The 25,211-nt window shown below is 49.7% G+C and overlaps 2 protein-coding genes across 2 annotated transcripts in view; one reads left to right on the forward strand and one right to left on the reverse strand.

Annotated features, from left to right (window-relative positions):
* The window catches only part of Impl2 (Ecdysone-inducible gene L2), a 171,799-nt gene that overhangs the window by 48,766 nt on the left and 97,822 nt on the right, over positions 1-25,211 (forward strand). The gene's annotated exons all lie outside the window — the stretch shown is intronic.
* The window catches only part of LOC144162542 (uncharacterized), a 30,141-nt gene continuing 28,388 nt past the window's right edge, over positions 23,459-25,211 (reverse strand). The window contains exon 3 of the mRNA XM_077693128.1: positions 23,459-23,557. Coding sequence (XP_077549254.1) covers positions 23,459-23,557 — 99 coding nt within the window. The remainder of the gene's footprint in view (positions 23,558-25,211) is intronic.

A 25,211-nucleotide genomic window follows, 5' to 3' on the forward strand; every position in this document is an offset into this window, starting at 1 on the left:
ATGGTCCCGAAAAAATTGGTCCCGAAGCCAAGGTACGAAAAAGTCGTGTTCGAGTAAAGCCGGTTAATCGAACCAAGAACGTTTGTCTTGCTAAAATGAACGAGGTATTAAATAAAAATATACAAATGTTCAGTTTCTAAAAATACCTGGAAAAAATTGAAGACGGCACCAATCTAAAAATGCAAGCGCTGTGCTAGATTGTTGTCTACAACCCATGTTAAGCGAAAATAAAAATATAACGGCTGTTTCAAACAAGCAATCACACGATAATTCGGTCGCCGAAATGTTTGCGCACGGAGGTATCCGTGCAGCGAAACGGTATTCATACACCGATATGTACGTACACCGAAATATCCGTACACCGAAACATCTGCACCGAAACGTCCTGCACCGATATGCCTTGCACCGAAATGTCCTAGACCAGGGACGACGCTGTGAGCTTCTTTGATGGAGCTCCCACGGCTTCTTGTGCAATTTTCACCGATACTGACGAAACCTCGCAGCGTCGTAGAGCTTCTATGACCTTCCGGACATTGAGATGGCTGTGTTCGACTAAGCTACTAAACCGACGGTTCCAGGCCTCGTAGGTGCTTGTTTGGTTTTAATCCAATTACTTGCATTAAAATGTTTAATCCATGCTCATCCCTACCATCCATCCATTCATCCATCCATCCATCCATCCATGCTCATCCCTACCATTCATCCATTCATCCATCCATCCATCCATCCATCCATCCATCCATCCATCCATCCATCCATCCATCCATCCATCCATCCATCCATCCATCCATCCATCCATCCATTCATCCATCCATCCATCCATCCATCCATCCATCCATCCATCCATCCATCCATCCATCCATCCATCCATCCATCCATCCATCAAAGCGTCCGTCCGTCCGTCTGTCTGTCTACCCAATTTTCTTTGTTAGATTTTAACCTCCAAAGGCGTTAATTTTGGCCCCTTATAGGAATATTAAAGCATTCCATCTCTTTGTCAAACATTTAGCTCAAACGCAAAGGGACCATATCAAACTGCAACAAAGTTCAGATCGGACTAACTTGAAGGGAAACACGTTGGCTGGGCCATGGGACCATTTTTTCCTAGATGGTCACTGGGACCATTTTTTTTGGGACCATTTTCTCCGGGACCATTTTTTCCGGGACCATTTTTTCCGGGACCATTTTTTCCGTTTCCGGAGGCAACATGGTGTCTAGCATGGTGGAGCCCTCTCGACCGTAGAGAAGCCGGGCACGGTACATCCGCATCGTTTCCTGTCGTGCCGTTTTATGCGAACGTGACGTAAGGTACAAGCACATCCCAAGCCTTGTGTTCGACATCGACGTACATGCTTAGCATGTCAGCAATTGTTTTGTTAATGCACTCTGTAAACCCGTGGGTTCAATTATAATAGGCGGTCATTCGTCATTGGGTTGCGCCGCTCAGCGCCATGAGTTTGGCTCTAAAGGCTTTGATCACGAATGTCGAAGCACAACGTTCTCAATAAAAAAATTCGCTACATCATCTAGAGCAATTTCAAGGATCGTTAATCGACTCAACACTAACACAATATCCTGTGATTTCAGTATACACGGTGATCAAAGTTAAGTAGACAGATTTTTTTAAAAAAATTAGGCGCTTAGATGTACGGAAAGACCAGCGCTACAGTAAGGTTATGCGCCAAGGGGGACACGCAATGAGGCGGTAACCATTGATGTCGGTGGCCTAATCAACTAAAATTGAATAATTAACCTTTTAGCGGCTGCAGTAAGCAGGCATGTTTGTAGTGAAAAGTTAGACGCAATCTTGTTTCTGCGCAGTTTCATTTGGCAGAATTCTTCTAGCGCATTCGTACTCCAAGATATCGAACTGCGAAGTTTAATTGCCGTTCGAATGATTACGAATGCTAGGCAGGGAATACCGGTCCAAAGCTCCTCCCTTTTGTGACGTCTCTGCTGTGTACAGTGTTCAGCTTGACAACGGGGTAGAGGCATAGGAAAAAAGTGATAACTGGCACCCTTTCAGCCTTGGCTGGCGTTATCGCAATCTGCAGTAGGCGGAACCGTTATCGAAACACAGAACAAAAGGGAGGAGCTTTACGCCGGTCTTCACTGTCTAGCATGCGTAATCAAGCGAACGGCAATTAAACTTCGCAGTTCGATATCTCGGAGTACGAATGCGCTAGAAGAATTCTGCCAAATGAAACTGCGTAGAAACAAGATTGCGTCTAACTTTTCAATACAAGCATGCCTGCTTACTGCAGCCGCTAAAAGGTTAATTATTGAATTTTAGTTGATTAGGCCACCGACCTCGTTGTGTGTCCCCTTAACGCATAACCTCACTGTAGTGGTCGTCTTCAAGTACATCTAAGCGCCTAATTTAAAAAAAAATCTGTCGACTTACCTTGATCACCTTGTATATGCCCACTGTTAACGCGATAGCACAGATAACAACAGCACGCACCAGCACTCAGTAGATGATCAAAGCCCACGGCTATCAGCAGGGTTTGCCGATAGTCCTGACACATAGCAGGGCTCAAACAGCTGGAGAGATCCGAGTGTATTTCGTCCGTGACTCGGCTTCATTGTAGAAGCTGGAGCAAGGAGGCATAAGAGCAAAAGGCAGTTTACACAGTCCGATGCGGCCACGTATGTAAAGCCCATTGGTGGTTTGCACACTGGCGTAGGCGGAAATCGCAATACCAGAGTTGACCGGTGCCAAACAGGGGGAAGCTAGTCAAATCGTACCTGCTAAAATTCCCCACTGAGACGAAAGTGTACAAAGAGTGGGCTCAGGCAATCGTATGAGCCGCGGCTGGTGTGAACCAATCTGGAGGCCACCTCTCCGGCGCGCCTTGTATAGTATGGGCCAATTGTCCTTTGGCGTGCTAAAAGTAAATTTTGTGTTCGAAACTATGCCGCACAGGGTCCCATACCTGGCCAAAAGGTGGCGCTATTGGTTGATTAATTGATTGATTGAAAACGAGAAACCAATAGCAATCATCATCATCATGATCCATCGATTGATAATTGATTAAGGAATGTTCATTTCACGTCTGTTTGGTGTGCTTCAGGTGAATATTTAAATAATTGCTGTCTTCTTGTGCTAGAAGTGTGCGGCGCGTACATTATTTATTTTTTTTATTATTTTTATGGTGTGTGAGCCAGAACATGTGCAATCTGTCTGCAATAGTTCGTTCATATATTAGACAGGCGTAACATTTAGTGTTCATTTCATTTCATTTCACTTTATTTTCAATTACAACATGATAGTTAAAAAAACTGCTTGGACCCATAGCCAAAGCCTAGTATAGGGTCCAATATTGCGATACAAGGCATTGTAACACGGTACAGAATACAAAAACATTGCGAATATAGAAAAGAAGATTAGGGAATTGTACAAGCATATATATTCACACACTCAAACTTGGGTAGGATAACAGAAACATGCAATTTTTGTACACAAACAAAAGAAAGGCAATGAATAATAACAACTACGCAGTAAACTTTCTCTGGACGTATACTTGTAGACAAGAGTTGAACGATTTCGTTCCCATTTGGGGAGTAACTGCTAGTCACGGAGACTCATTAAGGAGGGCAAAAAAATGTTTTTTTCTTTATTTTAAAGGGAAAGTTAACAGCCAATTTTATATCCTGGGGCAAACTGTTCCAGATTTTGGTACCGATTAACTGCAGTCGTCGTTCTCCATATACGTTATTGGTGGGAGGTAGGCTGAAATTACCAGCAACATAATTCCTGGTAGGGCGGGATTAGGGGCACAGAATGGACGAATGAACAGGGCGGTTATACCTTATGATATGATTTATTCCAATGGCTGTTTTCTGCTGACGTAAAATGTCCATTGGTAAGCATCCCAGGGGTGCACTGGGATGATCATGGCTTGAGTTCGTTATTATTCTTAATGAGCACTTCTGTAATTTTTGTAAAGGTTGAAGGCATATATGTAGTGTAAGTCCAACCCCATGAATCTATGCAGTAGGATAAATGGCAGTGGATGAGTGAAAAGTACAGAATCCGTAATATTGAAAGGTCAATATTGAAAGGTCGAAGTAATTTCTCGCTTGCAACAATGCATGACACCCGGAAGATAACCTTGAGCACACTAAGTTTAACTTGGCTTGCCAGTAGAAATGATTGTAAATAACTACACGTAGGTGTTTAAATGAGTTGGTGCTTCCGAGTGCATAATTATTTATCTTTATTTGAATGCTGTATAGATTTATGGGCTTATGTCGTGAATGAATTATCATGTACTTTGTTTTTTTCGCGTTGACGGTGAGTTTATTTGCCTTGAACCAATTCGATATACTTGATAGTTCGGTATTTGCTTTTGTTTCAATTTCTTGCATATTTTCCCCCTTGTAACAATTAAAGCTGCATCATCCGCGTACGGTAGTAGCTCTGCAGAATTGATAACCAGTGGTAGGTCATTTACATATAATATAAAGAACAAAGGGCCCAGGGCAGATCCCTGCGGGACCCCTGTGCATATCGGTTTTTGCGAAGAAGTGATTCCTCCTAGAGTAACAACCTGACTACGATGAGTTAAGTAATTGTGTGTTCCTTCAATTTTGATTTTTGTTATTTTTATTGTTCACGCGCGCGCGTATAAATTGCCGTGTGTTCCATGCGCTAGCACAAAGGCCACCCAGCTGTTCCGGGACGCGTTACTAAACAATTGCTTGCTTGGTTTATTACTGACTCGTCCAGAATAATAGACTGACTGACGCTGTAAAATGCTTTACTCATGTCAGCTGCTAGGGTGAGTTTTGTTCTACTGATGAAACGGTATTGATTGTAGGGTTTAACGCACCTACGCAACGCAGGCGATGAGGCGCGCCGTAGTGGTGGGCTGCGGATTAATTTTGACCACCTGGGGATGTTTAACGTGTGCCGAAATCTCGAACGCACGGGCGTTTTTGCTTTTCGCCTTCATCAGAAAAGCGGCTGCCACAGCCGGGAATCGAACCCGCGACCTCGTGCTCAGCAGCGCAACGCCTTAGCCACTGAGCCACCGCTGCGGGTTACTGATGAAACGATACGGAAGCCAGGGATTATATTATGAGGTTTAACGCGCCGAGGCTACGCATGGGCTATGAGGCACGCCGTAGTGGACTCGGAATTAATTTTGACCACCTATGTGTATTTAACGTGCACCGAAACACGGGCGTTTTCGCTTCTCGCCTCCATCAAGAAGCAAGAGGCAGTCACAGGTTCTCAAGTTTGGATGAAATATAGTTGAGGAGCCAAAGATCAGTGTGTTTCACATGATCTTGAATTCTGTTGTTGATGAAGCGTTCAATCAACTTACATGGAGCGGGGTAAGAGAAATGGGCCGAAGGTTATGCAGGTTAGAGGGATCCTTAGTGAGATTGGATATAGAGTGAACTAGCCTAAGTTTAAGCCTGTCGGTACCGGTCCGTCCGCACAGCGTTGAATAATGAGGTCAGGTAAAATTAAGGTTGGAAGAGTCATTCAGACCATTGTGGCCTGGGGCAAAGTGGAGATTCACTCGACGAAGGGCAGCTTCACGTTCGCCCAGGCGGTGGAGGTCGTCGTCCGGCTGTGGGGTGGCAATAACAGAAAAAAGGCGAATGTGGGCTTGTCGTGGCTAGCGGAAGAAATTTGCGAGAAACCACTACGCCGCCTGTCTACAGTATGCGGACCATGGCGACCAACTAACATTTCATCGAGAGAGAGAAAGAGAGAGCATAGGGCAGGGTACGCAAATGATTTATCATTTATTTAACAAGTGCATGAACGTGGTGCGGAATAGTCGTCGCACGCGAATGACCCGTGGAGCGCCGCGCGCCACCAACAGCTCGATCCGGCCGCGTTCTGCTCGTCTTCAGCGAGCTGGTTACGTCGGGCACGTAACGCACTAGTTTAATCGGGTCGCACGCCAGCGCTGTCACAAGGTCGGCGCGGGAGATTAGTGGGCCGGCATCTCCGTGCCAGACAGGTGGGGCGAGAGGACATCTGCATGGCCCCACGAAACTGCGCCCTGCGGAGGCTCGTTGTGTGAGGGGTGGCCACGGGTGGAGACGCTCTCTATTCGCGGCCAAAATGCGACCTCCTCGGAGCTGCACATTCACCGGCGGCGAGGGGGGCTCAGCCGAGGCCTCGCGTTGTTTCGCGGGCGCAGCGGACGTGAGCGGTGCACGTGCGCGGGCTACACGAGCAGCGTGACTCGGGTCACGTTGCCCGCCTGCGGTGCACACACACCAGGCGGTTCCCACCAATACCGGAACGGGGAGAGGCTGGCACCCCCGCTGAGCTTGCTTCTGCTGAGGGGAAGCCGCGCGGCCGCCTCTCGCTCGGCCAACGACGCGCGGAACCAGGGAAACGGGCCGGCCTGTCCAGGCGTCATCTTGAACGGAACCCCAGGATAGAGAACAAAAAAAAAAAAGGGGGGGGGGGGGGGATGAGGAGGAGTTCAAATAACCCCACGCCGATAAGGCCACGAGGCGACGACGGTGGTTGACGGAACGCGCATTCAAGGTCATCTGTCAAAGATAGCTTAGCGGTGAATGGTTCACAGACAGGAACTCCAAGCATGAAAATCTGCGCATTGTGGCCTTTGTACTGAGCCTTAGTACTTAGTACGAATCTTCCTCTGAAAATTCCGCAAGGCTTTACGCCCTTCCTGGGTTTCGTGCGTTCCTTTTTGAGCCCGATAGCATATGCGAACGTCCCGCTGTAGAAATGCCTTTTACTGCGAAACAGTAAATGTCTAACCCCCCAGTTTCCGCTCCGCTGAAGCCGCTTTACTCGGCGCCGCTCCGGCGTTGCTTTCGCCACCGCCGACCCTTCTTTCAAACTGTTATTTGCCGGTGTCTTTCACGTTTAAGCATGCGCACAGAAGCGGTTGTAGGTTTATGCGTGCACGCATTGGGGGGGGGGTGGGGGTGGGGGGGGGAAGCTGGAAGAGGGGTGTGCCCGCGCAGATATGGGTTTCATGCCCTTACTGATGACACGTCCGCTATGCTGTCCGCTATGCTGGCGGGAGACTTACACGTGAACGTTCAACAGCCGAGTGCGACCTGTCTGGTGTCTTCACTGATCGAGCGGATTAAGTTGTGTGTTACGCAGACAGTAAGATGCCTACGACGCGGGAAGGAAACAGACAGCGCCAAGTTTGTCTGCTAGAATAAAGCTCGAGTGCTTCCAAGCTTCATTCAGCTAAATGGATAAGTGTGCTCAATCGCGAATTGCAAACAAGCGTGATTTGTTTCGCGCACTCCGTCGACTGCGTCCAGCTTCGCAGGTCATCCATCTTCACAGAATGGAAGGGCACTAATTTTTTTCTCTTGTTGTTTTTTTTTTTGTCCGTCCGCACTATAAATTTACATCGTTAGAAAGATGTGTGTTGCGGTAAAAAAAATGCATTGGGCTGGAACTTCAAACCCACGTCGTCTGAATGCGCGGCGTGTATCTGCGAACTGCATTTTATGGGAAAGCTTTCTCCACCCCAACTCGTTGCATTGTGGAAAAAGCAAGAAGCCTGACATTTGCCTTGACGAAATATGTGTATAACACCAGTGTTTAAAAAAAATGGGGGGTTAACGAGCCGAATTTAACGCCTGTACTATGAGGCACGCCGTACTGGACGGCTCCGTATTACTTTTGACCACCTGGAGACTTCAACGTGCGCCTAAATCTCGGCACACTGGCGTTTTAGTTTTCGTCTCCGTCTGAAAAGCAGCCACCGCGGCCGGAATCGATGCCGCGTTCTTGGGCTCAGCAGCACAACGCCTCAGCCAATGAGCCGCCGCGGCGGGTGTAACGCCCAGCCACGCCGGCGTAATAAAATACCGAAATTCTATATAAAAGAAGGAATAGAACACGTGTTTTGGTAATTTCAGAGGTAACCACATTCAACGAATTTGGTGAGCGACGCGAGAGACATAACTGAATCGGTACAGTAAACAGGTACTGTGTGCGACAGCGACGAGCCGGCCAAAAGAAGCCCACAAACGAGCGACAGCGGCGAGAGAGCAAGTGCTACAGCGACGGAGGTTTCGGTGTCAGGGTATTAAAGACGATAGTCTTTCTTGGGCTACTTAAACCCAGAAATTTTGGTCTGTCTGTCCATCTGTCTGTCTGTAACTCGATTCAGCCACCCGGCCAAAGTAGAATTGATATTGCGCAATAGTCTTATATACTCATAGCCAAATGTAAACGTCTAAGCCCGGTTTATATGGTCATACTTGTCAACTTTGTTGAACAAGAACAAGACATTACGCAAATATGAGACAGGAAATTAGTACACAAGGGATATTTACAGTGTTCTTTTATGAAAAAAATTCATGGATGCTTGGTTTTTCGATAACAAATGATATCCTACAGCTTCTGCAGAAAACCGCCGCCTCCTGGCGGCATATGAAAAATAACTCGGCAACAGCAACGAAATGTTCCACTAGGTAGGTTCCACGTTCTGCTTGGAACGCACGTGGAGCACGGCCACGCGGTTCTATAAACCTTGTAGTCGGCCGCCTCCATTCACGCGCGTCTCCGCCGTACTGCAGCGCTGGCATCGAGGAACCCGGCATGTAGCAGTGGAACGCGGTAAATTCAAATCGCCTTGCGCAAACCTTTAGTGTGTTTACCTTGGGATGAGCGCAACGGTACAGGAACAGCATGAGAGGTGAGCGGGAACGCAAAGGGGGGAATTTCCTTGGCAAATGTCTACAAAGACTATCATTTGCAACGAAAGGAGCAGATACGCGGCCAATTTTTTTATTTTTTTCGCTTGTCGCCTGCTTACTGCACCCATTGAGTTGCGTTTTTCGGGTCGTTCAGCAAAATCGCGGTATAAGGTTACCTCTTTATTCTGGTGGCGAATCACCCCTCCGCCTGTTTTATGCGGGGGCCTTTATAAAAAGATAGCCTTATACCAACAACGTTGTGTATGACGTAGTATGCCAGCGTAAACTTCATGTTCAGTAAGTCTCCCCCTTGTAGTGAGGACGGTTGATTTACCCCATCTAACCTGATCTCTCATGGTAAGGTCAATTCACTGCCACCCCATGTGTCTTGGGTTTTTGTGCATATTTTTTTAGTGTACATTCACTCATGCAGGGATAGCAGAGAGCCATCCTGAGAAACCGGTAATGGTGGCCACATGTCCATTTTTGCATGGACGTAACGCGGACGCCGTTTATCCCCGAAAAAAACCCACGGCAACCCTAGGCGTGGTGGACAGTTTTATATGCGAAGCAGAGAGGAGACTAGAGGAGGAGAGATGCGCAAGCGCCGAGCATGCGCTGTGTGAGTAGAAGCGAGCGCACGCGAAGCGCACGCAGCTGGTAGAGAGAGAGAGAGAGCGGAGAGAGTAACGCGCAGCTGTTGGAGAGAGGGAAGGAGGAGAGTTGCGCATGCGCAGTGTGAGTGCGGACACCGACGACGACGAGGCCACCGCTATAAGATGCTCCGCATCTAAAAATTGGCCGCGTATCTGCCCACTTGGCCGCAAATGCCGTCGAAAGTCTTCTGCCGCCGCTGCCACGCAAATGCCTCTCTCCTATCACGCTTTCCCCTCCCATCTCGCGCCTTCCCAGTGTTGTTTAAATTGAAAATAGATATGCGCTTGATATTTGCGATAGCAAACAAAAAATCCGCATTGAACACAATATTTTAGCACGAAAATACACGAAGAGCTCGGGCCCGAGCTTATAAACCTTATGGTCGCATTCCAAGTGCAACAGTAACGAACGCTTCGTCCGGATTGGCGTTCACTGCAGTGCACCACGCTAGCTGTGCCTATGAATTATGCGGCACTGCGGAGTTTGTTGGGTCCCCTAATTTGCAAGGCTTAAAGAGCCGCGTAATACATCTTTAGAAAGCCGTCTCCTGAGAAAGTAGTAGGAACCGGGGAATCGTGTAGGCGTTTCCTAGTGAGCACAGCCAAGCAGTGAAACCTGGGGAGGGGTGAAGCATGTAGTGTATAAGTGTGTTCAAAGGTTTTAAGTCTCCTCTCTTGCCACAGGGTGCGCGCTGATAGGGCGCCGGAGAAGCGCCGGTGGGAGGGGCATCGCGCTCTTGCTGAGGTGGTGGCGCCCCCTCTTGCGTTTAGCAGGATTTAAGCAATTAAATGGGAGACAGACTGGCCGTAAGTTGTTCGAGACGGAATTTAAAGTAGTACTCTGACACCAAAGTTAGATTTCTAAAAACTGATAAGGTTCGCTTCATAAAGCTGCCAAGTTGCCTTCCTTTCATTATCCCCCCCCCCCCAAATAAGTCTGGCTACAGCCTTGGATAAAGGGCTACCCAAACAAGGTACGTAGATAGATAGATAGATAGATAGATAGATAGATAGATAGATAGATAGATAGATAGATAGATAGATAGATAGATAGATAGATAGATAGATAGATAGATAGATAGATAGATAGATAGATAGATAGATAGATAGATAGATAGATAGATAGATAGACAGACAGACAGACAGACAGACACTTTATTGTTCATGGGATGGTGGGGCGAATCAGCCGCCTCGGTCCAGGCAGCCGCTGAGGGCACAGCCAGCCACTCTCCGGTGTAATTGTGTGGTTGGGTGTCCCTCTTCAACAACGTTAAAGGGACTTTTCACGTGCACTGGATCCCTGGCCACGCAGGCGTTGCAGGGAACGAACGCGCTCATCAGCTTGCCCGCGAAGCTCTCCTCCGGGCCCCTGTCGACGCTCGCGACACAAATCCTCGTCCTCCCCCTCCGCTCCCCACCTTAGCAGACATTCTAAGCATACGCCGCACGTTCCCTCCCCTCCATTCCGGGCTTACCCGTCGCGAGAAAGTAGTAATTCGGCAGGCGCAAACATATACACTGCACACACCCACTCGGCTCCATCTGTTCCAACGCACGCCAGACACCCCTGTCCCACTCTGTCCCAACTGCCTTTTTCCCCCTACCCAGAACCACATTTTGTGGGAGTGCCCCTACAACCCTACCCAAACACACAATAAGGCACGTAGAAGCAGCTGCAGATCGTACGCTACTAAAATGGAATCAAACATCAAAGAGCACGCCGCATAGCCGAGCCGGATGGTATTAAGCACGGTGTAAGATATATTATATCTTACACCATGGTATTAAGCAACAATGGAGCGCGTCCCTAAGGTGTGACGCCACACGCAGCGTCGCCTGTGGACGCGCGTCCCGGACATTACACGAAGGCTGGTTGGACTACAAGGACGTGTTGAGCGTCCAACTGGACACGCTGTGATTCGGCTCATATTTGGGTGCTTTATAGCTGCACCACTGAGGCATGCATTAAAGGGCTGGTGAAGAGCTTTTCAAAAATATTTTGTTGGGGGCATCACTTTATGGTTTTCTTGACGCTGAATTCGAAAACCATGTTTATGTTATGTGTAAATACACCCAAACCATCTTTTTTCGTCAAAACAAACGACCCCTGCCCGGGGGCGCGGTCAGAGTCCTGGCGATTGGCCGGCGGCAGATGACGTCATAATCGGAAGTGTCGGCGCTGCGGTGACCGCTCGGCCTGAAGAGCTCAGTCTGCTTTCGTTCAGATACGGGACAGAAAGTCCTCTCGTGAATGGAAGACTCACACAATCTTTCCTCAGAATAGGAGAGCCCAGTATAAACGCAACAAGTTCGCTCGCGGCGAGCTTTCGAAAGGGATTCTCCCCAACGGCTCATGGCCGCCGACTTCTGTTTCTCGGATGCAGGGAAGTTGTGCAGATATTGGTTCGCCGCTTTCCCCACAAGCGCTAGTTACAATTCCTAGCACAATTTTTCGACACACCATCATCCCATTCTTCGCATGTGTAACTTTATTTTTACATTCGGGCAGGCGGTAGGTAGCAAGCTGTGTGCAGCGGCCTGCGATACGCACAGGCGGCAGCTATAGCGAAGGGGCCGCCGCAGGTTGCCGCGTCGCGCGGAGGTGCTGATGCCGGGTCGCTGCGCGGCCGGTCAGCGGAACGTGGCATTGCTGCACATACGCAGTTTTAGAAGAGGGGAACCGAACGTTGCCCCCCCCCCCCCCCCCTCATTTTCCTTCCCTTCTCCGAAAAAGGTAGGGGAACTAAAACGTTGGGTTGCGCGGATCGCCGCATGTTGGGAACTTTAGGCTTAGCACCGAGGCAGATATTTGGTCGCTGCTATCCGTATACAAGTGAGAATAAATATCCTTAACACAGTTTTTCACCACACTATCATCCCCTTTCTCGCATGTGTAACTTTATTTTCACGTTGATAACCATTCCAGAGATCGGTGGTGTATTTATTCTTGCGCGCAGGTAGCCCCATCCGTCGGCCTCTTGCCGCATCTCGCTCGTGCTCGGGCAGGCGCATTCGCTGCCGTCGACGAGCCTCCGCGGCCGGTCGGCGTTTCGCAACGCAGCACAAATTCGACCACCTCTTTCAAAATCACCTCGGAGGACAATCTCTAGGACAAGTTTTCACCTCACTGTCACCTAGTTTCCATCGAGCGGCCGTGTCACTGTCATCCACTCTCGTGCACGTCTATATTGCTTTTCGCGACTGCCTTGATTCTGGAGAGCAGCGAAGAATGGTTGCTGCCGCGGCATGCGCGGTTCGAGCCGCTCGTGGCCCGTACGGGCATGCACGACCGGCGAGTGTGCGGAGCGCTTCCGCGCGCAGAACCGCTTCATGCTTTTTAGCTTGCTTGTTATTTTTGTTATTTCTTCTTAAAATCTACCGACTTAGCTAAACCGTCGTCATAGCCAACAATGTTGATCGGGAAAGCGACCAAGAAGTTCGGGAAACCACGGGCATTGCAGTCCCACAAATTTTCTAACCCCTTGTAATAATGGATCAGGAACTTGGGGCGCCTTCGTATTTGTTTGAGCCCGTCGCTTCGCATATGAAACACGGAGCACCCGACGACACGGCCGGCCCCGATACTCGCGAAGGCAATGTAGTAGCCATGGGCGCAGTCGCTTTAGGGAATCTCTAAAAAAACAGTACCATTACTGTTAAAAATCTACGCGGAAGCATCTGTAGACAATAAAGATTAGTAAAATGCAGATTACACGGCTGTTTAATTCGGAACCTCGCCCAGAAAACTGGGACACAGTGAAGCGGCGGCGCACGTCGCTGGCAGTCTTCCGAATATGACGCTGCTTCCGTTCGCTGCCTCTCAGTTTCTCGCTCTTCCGGCGATGCGGGAGGGAGCTGCAGTGGGCGGGGCATAGGGTCAACTATATCGACAAATACCGCGTCCCCAAGCTGAAAATGCCGAAGAAAAGCTTACAGGAATAAACTGACCAATGTAATAATTGTAAAAAAAAAGAACTTTACTCGATTTCAAAAGCGCTTCAGTAGCCCTTTAACTGTGGCGTCTTAATGTGTGTCTTCGTGCCTTTCAAGTGGCCCGATCTGGATAACTCTCCCCACTGCTAGCGGTGCGCGGCTCCTGATTCGCTCTTCAGGTTAAACGAGGGGTGAGCTAGGTGACATGCATGGGCCACAGTCGTGACGGGAGAAGACGGATCCTGCTCATGACGTTTTGACGTAAGCGAAAAGCGCGAGGACGGAGCGGTGTCGGTCTGCTTCTCGCTTTCGGGAAGCAGGATGGCGATAGACAGCGGTATTGTTGACCCACCTGTCATTCCTTTGTTGGCGAGGAACTGGAGGAAACGCCAGTTCAAGATGAGGGAGGAGCAAGCTGCTCCTGCGCTCCTGAGAAGCGGGGTGATTTATTTTCCTAATTTCAACTTCGTATTTTCTGCTGTTGGGTGCCCCTTTTTATGGCCAATCTCCTCTGATCGATATGAGTAGTTTCTGCCACCACAATGCCCCTTGGACGTGATGAAAAGAAAGACGCGTGCGTGAACCTCTTTCTCGGCCTTTCGCTTCGACCGGGGCATCGGCCTGTCGGGTCAGCTACAGCTTGCCAAGACCAAGTAATGGATGGCGATAGTCGCCACGACAACGGCAGCGAGTCGTCGTTGGACTATTCCATGAACTCGACGCTTCCGCTGAGCTCGAGCGGCTCAATGGGGGAAGCCAGCGGCTTGGTCCCGCAGCCTGACACCGAGTCGGCGTTGGCCACGGCGATGACCCCCACGATACTGGCAAGCCGCCGCAGCGCAGGTGCGGAGGCAGCCGGCGAGTCAGCCCCGTCTGCCCAAGTGGAAACGGAGTCGCCTTCGACCTCTGCCTTGAAGTCGGTGCGTCCAGAAAGCTCGAGCAAGGTGGGGAGCTTTTTCATTTCGGAGGCTTTCCCGTCTCGCAACATGGACCTTTCCATGATGTCCACGTTTGAGCTAAGCTGGAAGAGTGAGAGCCTGTTCTCGGAGACATCCATTGGCCCGGTCCTGTCTCCGGGGTACGAAGAACAGGCGCACCGAGAAATTGACAGCAGGCTCACCCCGGTGGAGCTGAGGACGACGGCCACTCCGGGACGCGGCGAGGTCGTCGGGGATCTGAGTGGAGAGGGCGGGCTGGTGTATACCAACGACCCGGCATTCCAGAACAGGAGCTTGTCGCTGGCCCTGGTTAGCCCTTTCCCGTCGACCAACCAGAAAGAGAAGACCCTCTCGAGCTTCGACGAGGCTACGCCGGATGAGATTAGGCTGACCAGCACGCCGGCGGGTGGTCGCATCGTGGGTGACCTAGGGGAAGAAGGCGGCCACCTGTTCAGGAATGACCTGGAGCCGAAGATGAGCGTGTCGGGCGATCCATGCAGCCCTGTCCCGTTTCCTCGCTGCAAAGACGCAGAGTGACATTGTGCTGAGGGAGCCCTGTCCTTTGGAAAGAGTGTTGTACAGGAGCGACCAGCACCCCAGAACGTGCAGCCGAAAGATCAGCTCGAGACCGCGTCCTAACATAAAAATAAACAAAAGCACCCTGGCTTTGTGTACGAGTTCCTTCCTCCCTTTCTCAAGCATGAAGCCGATCATGCACTAGAGCCGGTGATTCGGCGGAAGTTGACGACTTGATTTGTTGCGTCACTAGGCGTTTGCGGGATAGTGAACTAAAGCAGCCACCTATGAACAATTTTGCAGTCGGAAATGCTAATCCTAATGATCCTCCAGTTTTTCGCCCTTTTTTTAAAAAAAGGCCCGTTGATTGGTTGACTAGATTGATTAAGTATTATTTTCTTTTTCTATATCGACCATTCTCACTTTATGAAGGAGAGTGACGGGGTCATTTAACCCTAAATTTATTGGTACCTCCGTTATCCCCGTTACCCAACGGAGGGGAAAAACTGTGGTTGATTCCTCTGTCATAGGCATCGGTAAAACACAAAAGTGAAATGTGCAGCGCAGTCTGCAGCTGAGCATGATTTGCGGGTCGGCGGCTGTCTTGTGGGTGTGCTTGGCGAGCGACGTCCTGTTGGCGGGTCACATCGGGAAAGGTGTACTTGCGTCATTTCCGTGACGGATATGACGTCAGTGAAATCTTGGTGTATCACGGCATAAAACGCTTTCGTGTTAAAATACCAAGCTCGAAAACGAAAAACCCTAAGTATAACTTACTCTTTAGTACAGGTTGCTTCCCCTCAAGAAGACCCTGTGTGCAGGGGTGCACCCTTTACAGGACGCTTGCTTCGTTGTACTGGTGTCACTTCCGTGACAGATGTGACGTCAGGGAAATCTTCGTGTATCCAGGAATAAAACACTTTCGTGTTACAAAGGGAGGGCACCTGTCCTTACCCGGGGAAAGTCGAAAACTGAAGCTTGCTCCAGTCTGTAAGGTGGGCGCTTGCATCGCTTGCTTCGATCGGACGTGCCTCGGAAAACTCCGCCAACTTTGTTGAGCTGTTGAGCTGAAGCTCCCTCCCAGAGCCCTTAAAACCAGTGCCCATCTACGTCGGAAGATGTAAGGAACGGCTGGACATCACTTTTCCGTACTTTCCTGCGTTTTCCTAGACGTAATTTCCACTTTTTTATGGACCACGCCGGGGTAAGGCCTAACCACCAGGCCTACCCGCAACCAGCCACCTGACCATGCCTGCAGCCGCGGCCATGGAGGTCATAGTGCAGGGAGAGGATATCGACCCGTCTGAACTCAACCAAGACGGCTGGAAAGTAATACGATAACGGCAACGCGCCTATCAGCACGCCAAAAGTGAGTCTTCTCGAATTCCCCAAACAAACAACGCACCCGGCCACAACAGTGCCCAGAACCGACCTGCCCGCCGCAGCTTTCGGCATCACCGCTCCCGGAGGAGGACCTTAAAATCATCCTACGCCCAAGAGGAGGTCTCGACCTCGGATCAGTGCCCCATACCACACTGGCCGATGCTATCTTCTAAGAAGCCTGCATTGCCCAAAACATGACCGATCAGATACGGGTTCACGGAACGCCTCACCATTTGCTCATCAGCCCCCCCCCCCTCCCCTTTCCGCTGAGGAGAGGACTCAAAATACGCCTCAATTCAATTACTAAGCATCAAAGATCGACGATACGAGATGGCCGCACACGTCTCAGCCCCAGCCAACACCGTTCCGGGAGTCATATTCGATATCCCCGAAGACGGCTCTCCTGAAGACATTTTCCGCAGTGACAGCAACTACAACCCCGACCTGCAAATGCTGTCAGCAAAACGTCTCGGAACCTCCAGCATGGCACAAATTCTATTCAATGACACCCGAGACTCCTTCTGGATCAGGTACAGAGCAGCGAGATTTCAATGCAGCACACACAGCATGGGGATACTTTAAATGGACGAAAAGAGGAAACGACCCCTGGGATCAGGCGCAAGTTCATCACTTTACAATAGAAACAGAACCAAATACCCCAACCACGAAAGGAACAGCGTACAGAAAGACTCCACCACAGATCTCTTTTTTCACTCTACACGCCAAACAGGTCAGGTGGAAAACCACGGATGAATCACCTGGAAGCGATCATTTTATTATACAAATAGACCATGAGCTCACTCACGCCATCAAGAAAACTCCTCAACAACAACACCTCACCGATTGGCACGAGCTCAGAAACGTCAAAGAATCACGGCGAGACGAACAAAACACACGAAACCTCCCGGACCTCCACAACTGGGTCAAACAACTTGTTAGCGACGTGGCATAGTCACTCAAACGACCGACCCAGAAATTCCTGCGGAAACAGTGGACACGCACCTTCAATACCTATGGGAAGCTTTCAAAAGCGTACAAAAAAGGAGGAGGAAAAATAAACACACTTGGAAAATACCCCGAAAACTCGCTGATTTAGAATCCGCCATCCAGAAACACACTCTTCAACTCTCACAGAACCAACAGGACGAAATTTGCGACCGAATGCAAGGGAACCTGGTGATGAAACGTACCTGGCAACTACTCAAACACCTGTTTGACTCCAGCAAGTTGAAAATAGACCAGGCCCACCGACTCACACACATCATACAAAACTTCACTGGCTCGGATACAGACGTTATTAATCGCATGAAAGATACGCACAGTCTTCGCCAAAATTGGCGGGCCAAGCCGGAAACGCGCAGGCTGCAAAAAATTCAATGTAAAAGCTGATGTCCCGAGCCATGCTGTAACTTTTTATGCAGGCAAGCTAGAGAAAACGTCTTTCTTTCTTACTGCCTTAAAATATTTTCGCCACATTTACAGGTAAAGCCGACTCTTTTGAATTCTTTGTGGTCATTCTTTGCTCTCTGGAAATGGTCACTGGAATACAGCTGAGCATACCAAATACCGGAGGGGGAGTAAACGTTTTTCAACACGAACATTTGGTGCAATATCGCACGTGCACGGCAGCCCTGTGGAGCCGTCCTTAGTACGAGATGCCGCATAGTCTTGACTGGCCGCCCGGGCTTTAGCGACAACTTTTTGTTGCGACGCAAGGTTCGAGCTGGTCAGCCGATCCACCCACTTCTCGTAGGTAGGGTTGGGGATTAGTGATAAAGACGGGGGGTGCTGGCACTCCCATGCCACGTGGTACAGGGTGCCCGACTAGGTTTTGTTGACGAGGGTACGGCTGGGGTATGAGTTCGTTTGTAGCTTGGGGAGGTAGTGGCTTCGTACCGCGTGAGGGGGAGGATATTTGCTGCGCCTGGGGCGGTAGTGGGTGAAGAGATGAGGAGGGGCGAGCGAGGTGTATGGGCGAGGAGGCTGCCAGTCGGAGACGGCTTGGCGTGTGGGCTCGCAGGCAGTGACGTGGGCCGCATTGCCTCCTGGGAGGTCAGCGTGGGCTCCCAGATGAGTGGATGTCGGGAAAAGTTGGGTGAGCTTGAAGATACGGAGGGCTGTCGAAGTAATGCGGCCCTGAAGATAGCTGATGGCAGGCTTCTTGCACGGCCTCGAGGACATACCGTGGCGCCACCTACGAGTGACGTCACTTGTAGGACGCCGAATCGTGTTGTCGTCTGCTACAGCACATTTCCCGTGTGTATGCGGAAGCGTGTTTTTTTTTTTTTTTTTTTTTTGTTGTGGCCATTGTATCGCCCGCTCCTTGTGGATTTGATGCAAATTACCAAAAAATTTGTCTGTAAACCAAATAATTCGGGCAAGCAATCAGCGACTCGCTTGTTCCCGGCGACACCGCCGCGTTTAGGTAGTTGCTACCATCGCGACTCACAGCTCTTACATACGCAGCCAGCTAACGCCAAGGACTATGCAACGGATGCCGAGAAAAGTGCGCTGTAAATTCATTATGAAATACTTGTGACGGGACATGTGTGTGCACGCAAACACCTTGTAACAGCGACGGAAACGCGTCGCTCACTTATGATCTCCCCGCGCGAACTGCTCGTATTGCCTGATAAATGAATGAAGCGAGAACGGTGATCAGATTGCTTCGCCGCACATGCTTAAAAGTATTGTTATGGTCGGCAGTTTGGCTTAACCAGTGCCTATTTCCCCTACGATGTTTTTATAGTCATACCCGGATTTGATTAACGATCACTGCCGTAGCCTGTACTCTGCACGGCTGATGTTTACTTTTCGCGACTTGCCCGCAATGTATGAACGCGAGTTTTTAACGCCTTCGAGCGAGTTCGGACAAGGCTATTTTTAGTTTTCATTAGGTGCTCGGCGTGGTAATTTATAACTGCAGCGTGTTTTGTATATGTTTACAGTAAGCCGGCATTTCTCAAGCATCAATTTCGAAACTTACGACTTCTCACAGAAGGCGAGGCTGCGTATGAGGCGAAACACGTCGTTAATGATTTCGGGTAATGGGGATATTTAGAATAGGAGAACCGAGCGTTGGGGGCCCCCAAGAAGTTAGAGGAACCCAAACGCAACACGCGCGAGCGTGACGGGAGGGCCTTCGCCAACAGCTCGCAGCCGGCTTCGGATGCACGTAATCGGATGTTGGGAACTTTAGGCTTGGCGTCGCAGCAGATGTTTCGTCGCCGTTAGAGTTGCGAGTGACAGTCCCTAACAGAAAGTTTCACCACGCTGGGAACTCTGTAAGCGCGGTGATTTACGTTGAAGCGATCGACGATCAAGATACTTGCACGGCCTCGGCCGATTCTTGCACGCAAGCATAGCCATCCTTAATTCGGCCGCTCGCCGCACCGCGCGTGAACGGGCCGGCGCTGCCGGGACCGACCTCCGCGGCCGGTCGGCGTAAATCGCGGCAGATATTTGAGCATCGCTTTGAAAACCACAGCTGATGACACTACCTATCAGAATTTTTCATCACACTAACATCCACTTTCACCAATTTGGAACTTCTTTTCCACGACTTGTGTGATTTTAAAAAGCGGTGACAAGTTGTTGCTGCCGCGACCTGCGTCGGTTCGAGCCTCACCGTCGGCTGTGCGGGCAGGCACGGCGGGTGCGTGTGTTTCTGCGAGCAGTTAACGCTTCACGATTTCCTGCTTTATACATTTCTTGCAAACAAGGGAAATCTGGAAACTTCACTCGGCGATCGTCGTAGTCCACATTGTTGATCGGGGAAACAAGCCGCTGCTTACGCTTCGGTCGCATGCGTAATACACCACCACGCTCATGGTGTTTGCGGATAATCTACCACAGTTGATACGCTTATACAGTCACCATTATGTCGAACTGCGCTTGACGCACTGAGAATTAACTTCAAACGAAGGAAATTAACACGAAAATACTTTTAGAACGCGCTTCCTAAGCGAAGTGTCACGCGCTGCAAGCCAACTACGCAGCAAGATAGGAACGGTGATCCTACAAGTGACGTCAAAACGATCGCAGCGCCGGCCTCTTCAGTGGTGGGCCTCGCGGCCCATAGTCACGTCGTCTTGGGCTGGGGCGGCTGCCAGCGCAGTGGCTGCTTCCTTGGCCGTTGTGGCGGTGGTCGAATACAGCGATGGCGCAGGCTAGGCGGATAGGGTCCTGGGCGGTGTCCGTGGGTCTAGTGATGGAGTTAGGTGCGTATAGCCACTGTGTGTGCTACCGAATGCGAGGTGGTATGCCGACTGGGCAGTCGTCTGGTGGAGGAGTGGCCTAGCCCAAGCAAAGTGCAGCGCCCCGTACAGGCTAATTGAAGGCGCCGCTGCTGTGATTCATTGTTATGTTAATGACTCGAGTAAGATTAATTCTTGCTTGTTCACCTACAACGAAACTGTCCCATAGTTTCTCTACTAAAACAAGGCACTGAAGACGTTTAGGAAACTCGATGGGCGCGGAAAGAAAAAAAAAACGAAGAAACTTCTCGCAATCCTTTCCCTCTTTCCCTGCGTAGCGCCCCGACAAGGGAGACAGAAGCTAGAGACAGGAACCTGCAAAAAGCCCGAGGCACGTTCCGAGGTGCTTTCACGTGTCAGTCCATCGGGCCGGCCGGTGACCTTGGCAGTGGGCTGACCCTGCACGAGAAGGAAAGTGCATGCCGAGCGGTCGCCTGAATGAAATCGGGGAGCCCCGGGCATAACAAACAGCCTCTCCGTCGAGGAAGGTCTTACGACACTGGCATCATGCGTCCCATCCCCGTCGCAGCCTCCTGTTTCCTTCCCGACTAAAAAAGGCACGGAAGAAAACCTGCCCTGATAACTTCCGTAAAAGCGCCGGAGGGGGGGACAGTGCGCGAGACGAAGACCTATTTCTCCCGGATTTTTCGCTCTTCAAAACGCATAATTCGTTTAAAAAGTCTCTAGTTAGTGGTACTCCGGTATGAAGATGTAGATTATCGGTTACCGCGAGATCTCATGTTTATCCCCTTTGGCTGAATAAAGTCGACGAGTTAGCGCGCTGCAGCCACAAATAGCGGCCAGGACTAGCGGCAGTTTCTAATTCGACAGCATTGTCCAATTGATTTTTTTTTTTGCTGAATAAAGTAGTGTAAACGAAGCGATCGAGTAGTCGAAACATGTTCTAGAGACTTCAGACTACAATGTGCGCTAGTAATCCCGCAATGTTTACAAATCACTTCAGTGTCCCTTTAAGCCGCTGTGATATAAACCGAGCCCCTTTACAGCCGGTTTCGCTGCTATACCCAAATGCACTGCTACAAAGACATTCCTCAAGAACACTGTAAGCAGTCTGATATTACCTAGAAAGTGCCTAGCGCCTTTAATAAATACCTCTATAAGCCTTAATGTATATCTAGGAAGTGCTAGACACGGAGCTCATTAAAGTCGACTACTTTACTACACACAAATGCATTACTAAGAAATAATTTTGGGGGCCAATATAAGCAGTCTGGTATCAAAATATGAATGCTCTGGGGCCTTTTAATAATTAACTCCTTAAGACCCAATGTATTTCTTTAAAACACTGCAACGAGACCTTTTAACTGCGGCTTTCCTCCTACACAGAGGTGCATTGCTGGAAATACTTTTTAGGGCAATATATTAGTTGCAGTATATGAAAATGTCAAGACGCTGGGGCATTGTAAATGGTTCAGAATTTGTATGTGGACTAAACGAGGAATCCCGTCTGTCCGTATCTAACTACATGTGTTATACTTTCGCCGCACAAGAAAAAGGTAATAATAAAATAAGAAATGAGAATGAAACAGCAGCTAAATTGATAAGAATGTTTCAGACAATTTTTAAGCGTCTTTTTATGAGATGAGAGCGCGAAAGCGTTTCTTTTATGTGGGTTCGTCCACGAATCTCCTGCCGATAGCGGCTATAGACTACAGCCTCAAGATCAGGCTTACCGGAGCTACTTGAGCAGAATCACTCATATTCCGGATGGTGCGACACTGCTTCCACACAAACTGAATGGCCACCGAGACTGCGGGCAAGATTTCTGGTACACGCTGCTTTCTCCTTGCTGTATTTTTTTGGATTCACTCCATACGGAACGAGAGCGCCGAGTGTTCCCTTGTGTTTATTTTTTGTTACGCACGCGTCGCTATGGCACGCGTCACAACCAAAGGGAAGGAGAAAGTACAACGTCTGAATTCCCCACATTTTCACACCCTCCTCCTTCAACATGGCGGACTTGGCTAGCCTTGGACCAGCTGACGAGCCAGTTGGCATTGGTGAACCTGGCCCGGGACATTCTCGACGCTTAATGTGCGTTTGAATAAAGTTTTCCCTCTCCTCCTCCACCAATGGGAATTGAGCGCGCGCCGAGGGTTAGTCGTTTTGTGGACGCCTTTTGAGGACGCCAGCCGAGTGCGTGCTTTTGCCGACTTAGACAAGTAACGTTATCGCGTTGAAACAAAGCACTAATGAGTAACTGACCTCGCCTTGAAGAGAAGCAACGTGACCAGATGAACTTCATTCTGGAGGCCGTCAGCAGAAGCCTGGACCGAGGCCTGTGAACCTAGCAAAGCTCCCTACAAACGCTTCTCCTTCCCTTCTGCTATCTTTAAAATAAAAATATTCCCTCTCCCGATTTCTCACTTTTATCAGGGCAGTGCAATTATCAGCACTAACATTTTCGAGCGCAGCTTTGAAACGCCCGTTCCTGCTGTCGAGCGCCGCCGTAATCGAGGGAACGGGATGCAGAGGGGAGGACTAAATAGAATGAATGCGGAGGACAGCGGAGATTAAATGACGGTGACACCGAAGGTAGCGCGAGGATGGAAGCGGAAAAGGAGAGTAGTCAAAGAGGAAACACAGCGCTGCATGAGCGGAGGTTAGCGGAGGTCGGCTGCGGGAGATAAGAAACGGAGCCAGAGGTAGCGCGCCGTCGCCTGTTTACCGAGACGAGGTCTGTCAGCGGCTGCTGCTGAGAAACGCGCTTACGCGCTACTTCCCGCCATATCCCGATTATAGAGGCAGTAGCGCCACACTCCGCTCAGTTTGCAATGTACCGCACAACGCATTATACGCGCCAACCACGCTACTCGCAGCAGCAGCAGCAGCAGCAGCAGCAGCAGCAGCAGCAGTAGCAGTAGCAGTAGCAGTAGCAGCAGCAGCAGCAGTAGTAGTAGTAGTAGTAGTAGTAGTAGTCGTAGTAGTAGTAGTAGTAGTAGTAGTAGTAGTAGTAGTAGTAGTAGTAGTAGTAGTAGTAGTAGTAGTAGTAGTAGTATAAACGTTTATTAGCCACAAATGGGTAAGGAAGCGGGGGGATGATCTACGTTGGTCTTGGAGTGATCATCCTGTGTGGTTGGCGTCCCTACTCCGGGATGTCATGGCCTGCCGGAGCACGAACGGTCCAGGTCACTATGCCACGCTGGTTCTCCAGGACCGCGCTGGTCAGCACGGCCTCCCTGCTCTGGTGATGGGGCCAGGGTCTGCGGGAATTCTTTAACGCCCTTACACTCCTACAAAATAGGGTGTTGGGCGTTCCGCTGCAGAACTTTTAATCGCAGCTGTGTAATGTGGGGTGCATAATATGAAATTGTGTGGCATGTGGGAATGAATTCGCCTGAAGTCTGCGTAGTTGTGTTGATTCTTCTTTAATGGGCTTTGGTTGTGGAGGCGCACCATTATCTTAATTATAACGCAAACGAGGGTTGCCTGCAACTACACATTATGTGTATGCTTGATGAGCCACGTCACACGTTGCAGCCAATGGGAATTCAGGTGCCGTTTCGCTGCTACAGACAACGCCGACTCTAGCTTGTTCAGCGAATTCGACGTGAAGTGCTTTCACATTATACAGTATATTGCTAGTTAATTATGTGGGGTCACTTGTTGTCGAAGAGCACTGCGCCAGGCCCATGCTTCCTGATACATGGCCATGCGGAAGATTGGTCAAGAATGTATTTGCTTACGGGTTGCTAGACCGACATTGAGGGTAATCAGTCGTCATTAAACCAAACTAGTGATGGGAATCTTGTGATACATTGCCGTGATTGTAAATCTTTTCCCATTTTAAGCAATCCGAGGTGCTCGCCAGGAGCCGTGACTCGCTCACTCGGGAGATAATTGAGGCCCGGAAAAGTGCTCGTGCGGGCGAGGAGTGCATAAGCATTGCTTGGATATCTTTATCATCTAAAAAAATGTAATTTCTTGGTGGCAATTGACCGGTCTGTGGCTGCTCGCGTGCACAGTGAATATGTTGTTTTTTTGTCTTTGTTCTGTTTGTTCCGACGTGCCGGCGGGATGTAGTATATAAGAGTGCGGAAAATAAACTCATTCTATTAGCGCTGTGTGGTGCCCTCCTTCTATTCGTCCCGTCCTTTGTTCGCGCATTTTATTTCATCGTGAAAATAAACCTGCCGCATACCCTCCCCACATACAAGCACATGACACGTGCCCACACGCGAGGACAGGCCGAACCAAACTGCGGCATCGGGCTAGGAATTCCCGATGATTTACTCGCGAGCCAGCTGTCTCAGTCGGGAGGTTCGTGTACACTCGACGACGTTAACGGAGAAACTAAAAGTGGCATTATTTTGTTTCTTTCGGGGGTGGCATGCGTCACGTTCGCTCCCTGGTGGGCAGGAAAAAACTTCCTGCTTCCATTGCGTTATCTCTGTACGGCATCGGAAAATTCTGGCGGGATTCAATAGCACTTTGTTATCTCACCCTGCTGGATCTCCAGCGTTAAGTGCAGTTGAGGCCACGTTAACGCGAAAACAGGAGGGCGAGAATGCGGAGTATAACGCAACATCCGCTTTTGTTCTTGACAATGTAAGGACACCAAAAGCAGTGAGGAAAATGAATAATTAAATGCACTTAAAATGAAAGAACACCAAGGCACGTGGCTGCAGGCATCGCCTCTGGAATAAAAGCTTTTTATGGCCTCTTAGGACGAGACCAAAGGAGTGGGATGGAAAGCAGAATGGGGATGTTGGGTGACGGTGTGGAACTTGGGGACAGACGCACACACACACACGCACAAAGAAACTATAGGACGTCGCTTCGGTCGCATGCGCGTTTAGTCGGTATCGATAATGCGGGTCAGAGCGCAAAACCCGCGG

Source organism: Haemaphysalis longicornis, unplaced genomic scaffold, assembly GCF_048455015.1.
Source record: "Haemaphysalis longicornis isolate Haplotype H1 unplaced genomic scaffold, Haemaphysalis longicornis Haplotype H1 scaffold_1, whole genome shotgun sequence".
Lineage (NCBI taxonomy): Eukaryota > Metazoa > Arthropoda > Arachnida > Ixodida > Ixodidae > Haemaphysalis > Haemaphysalis longicornis.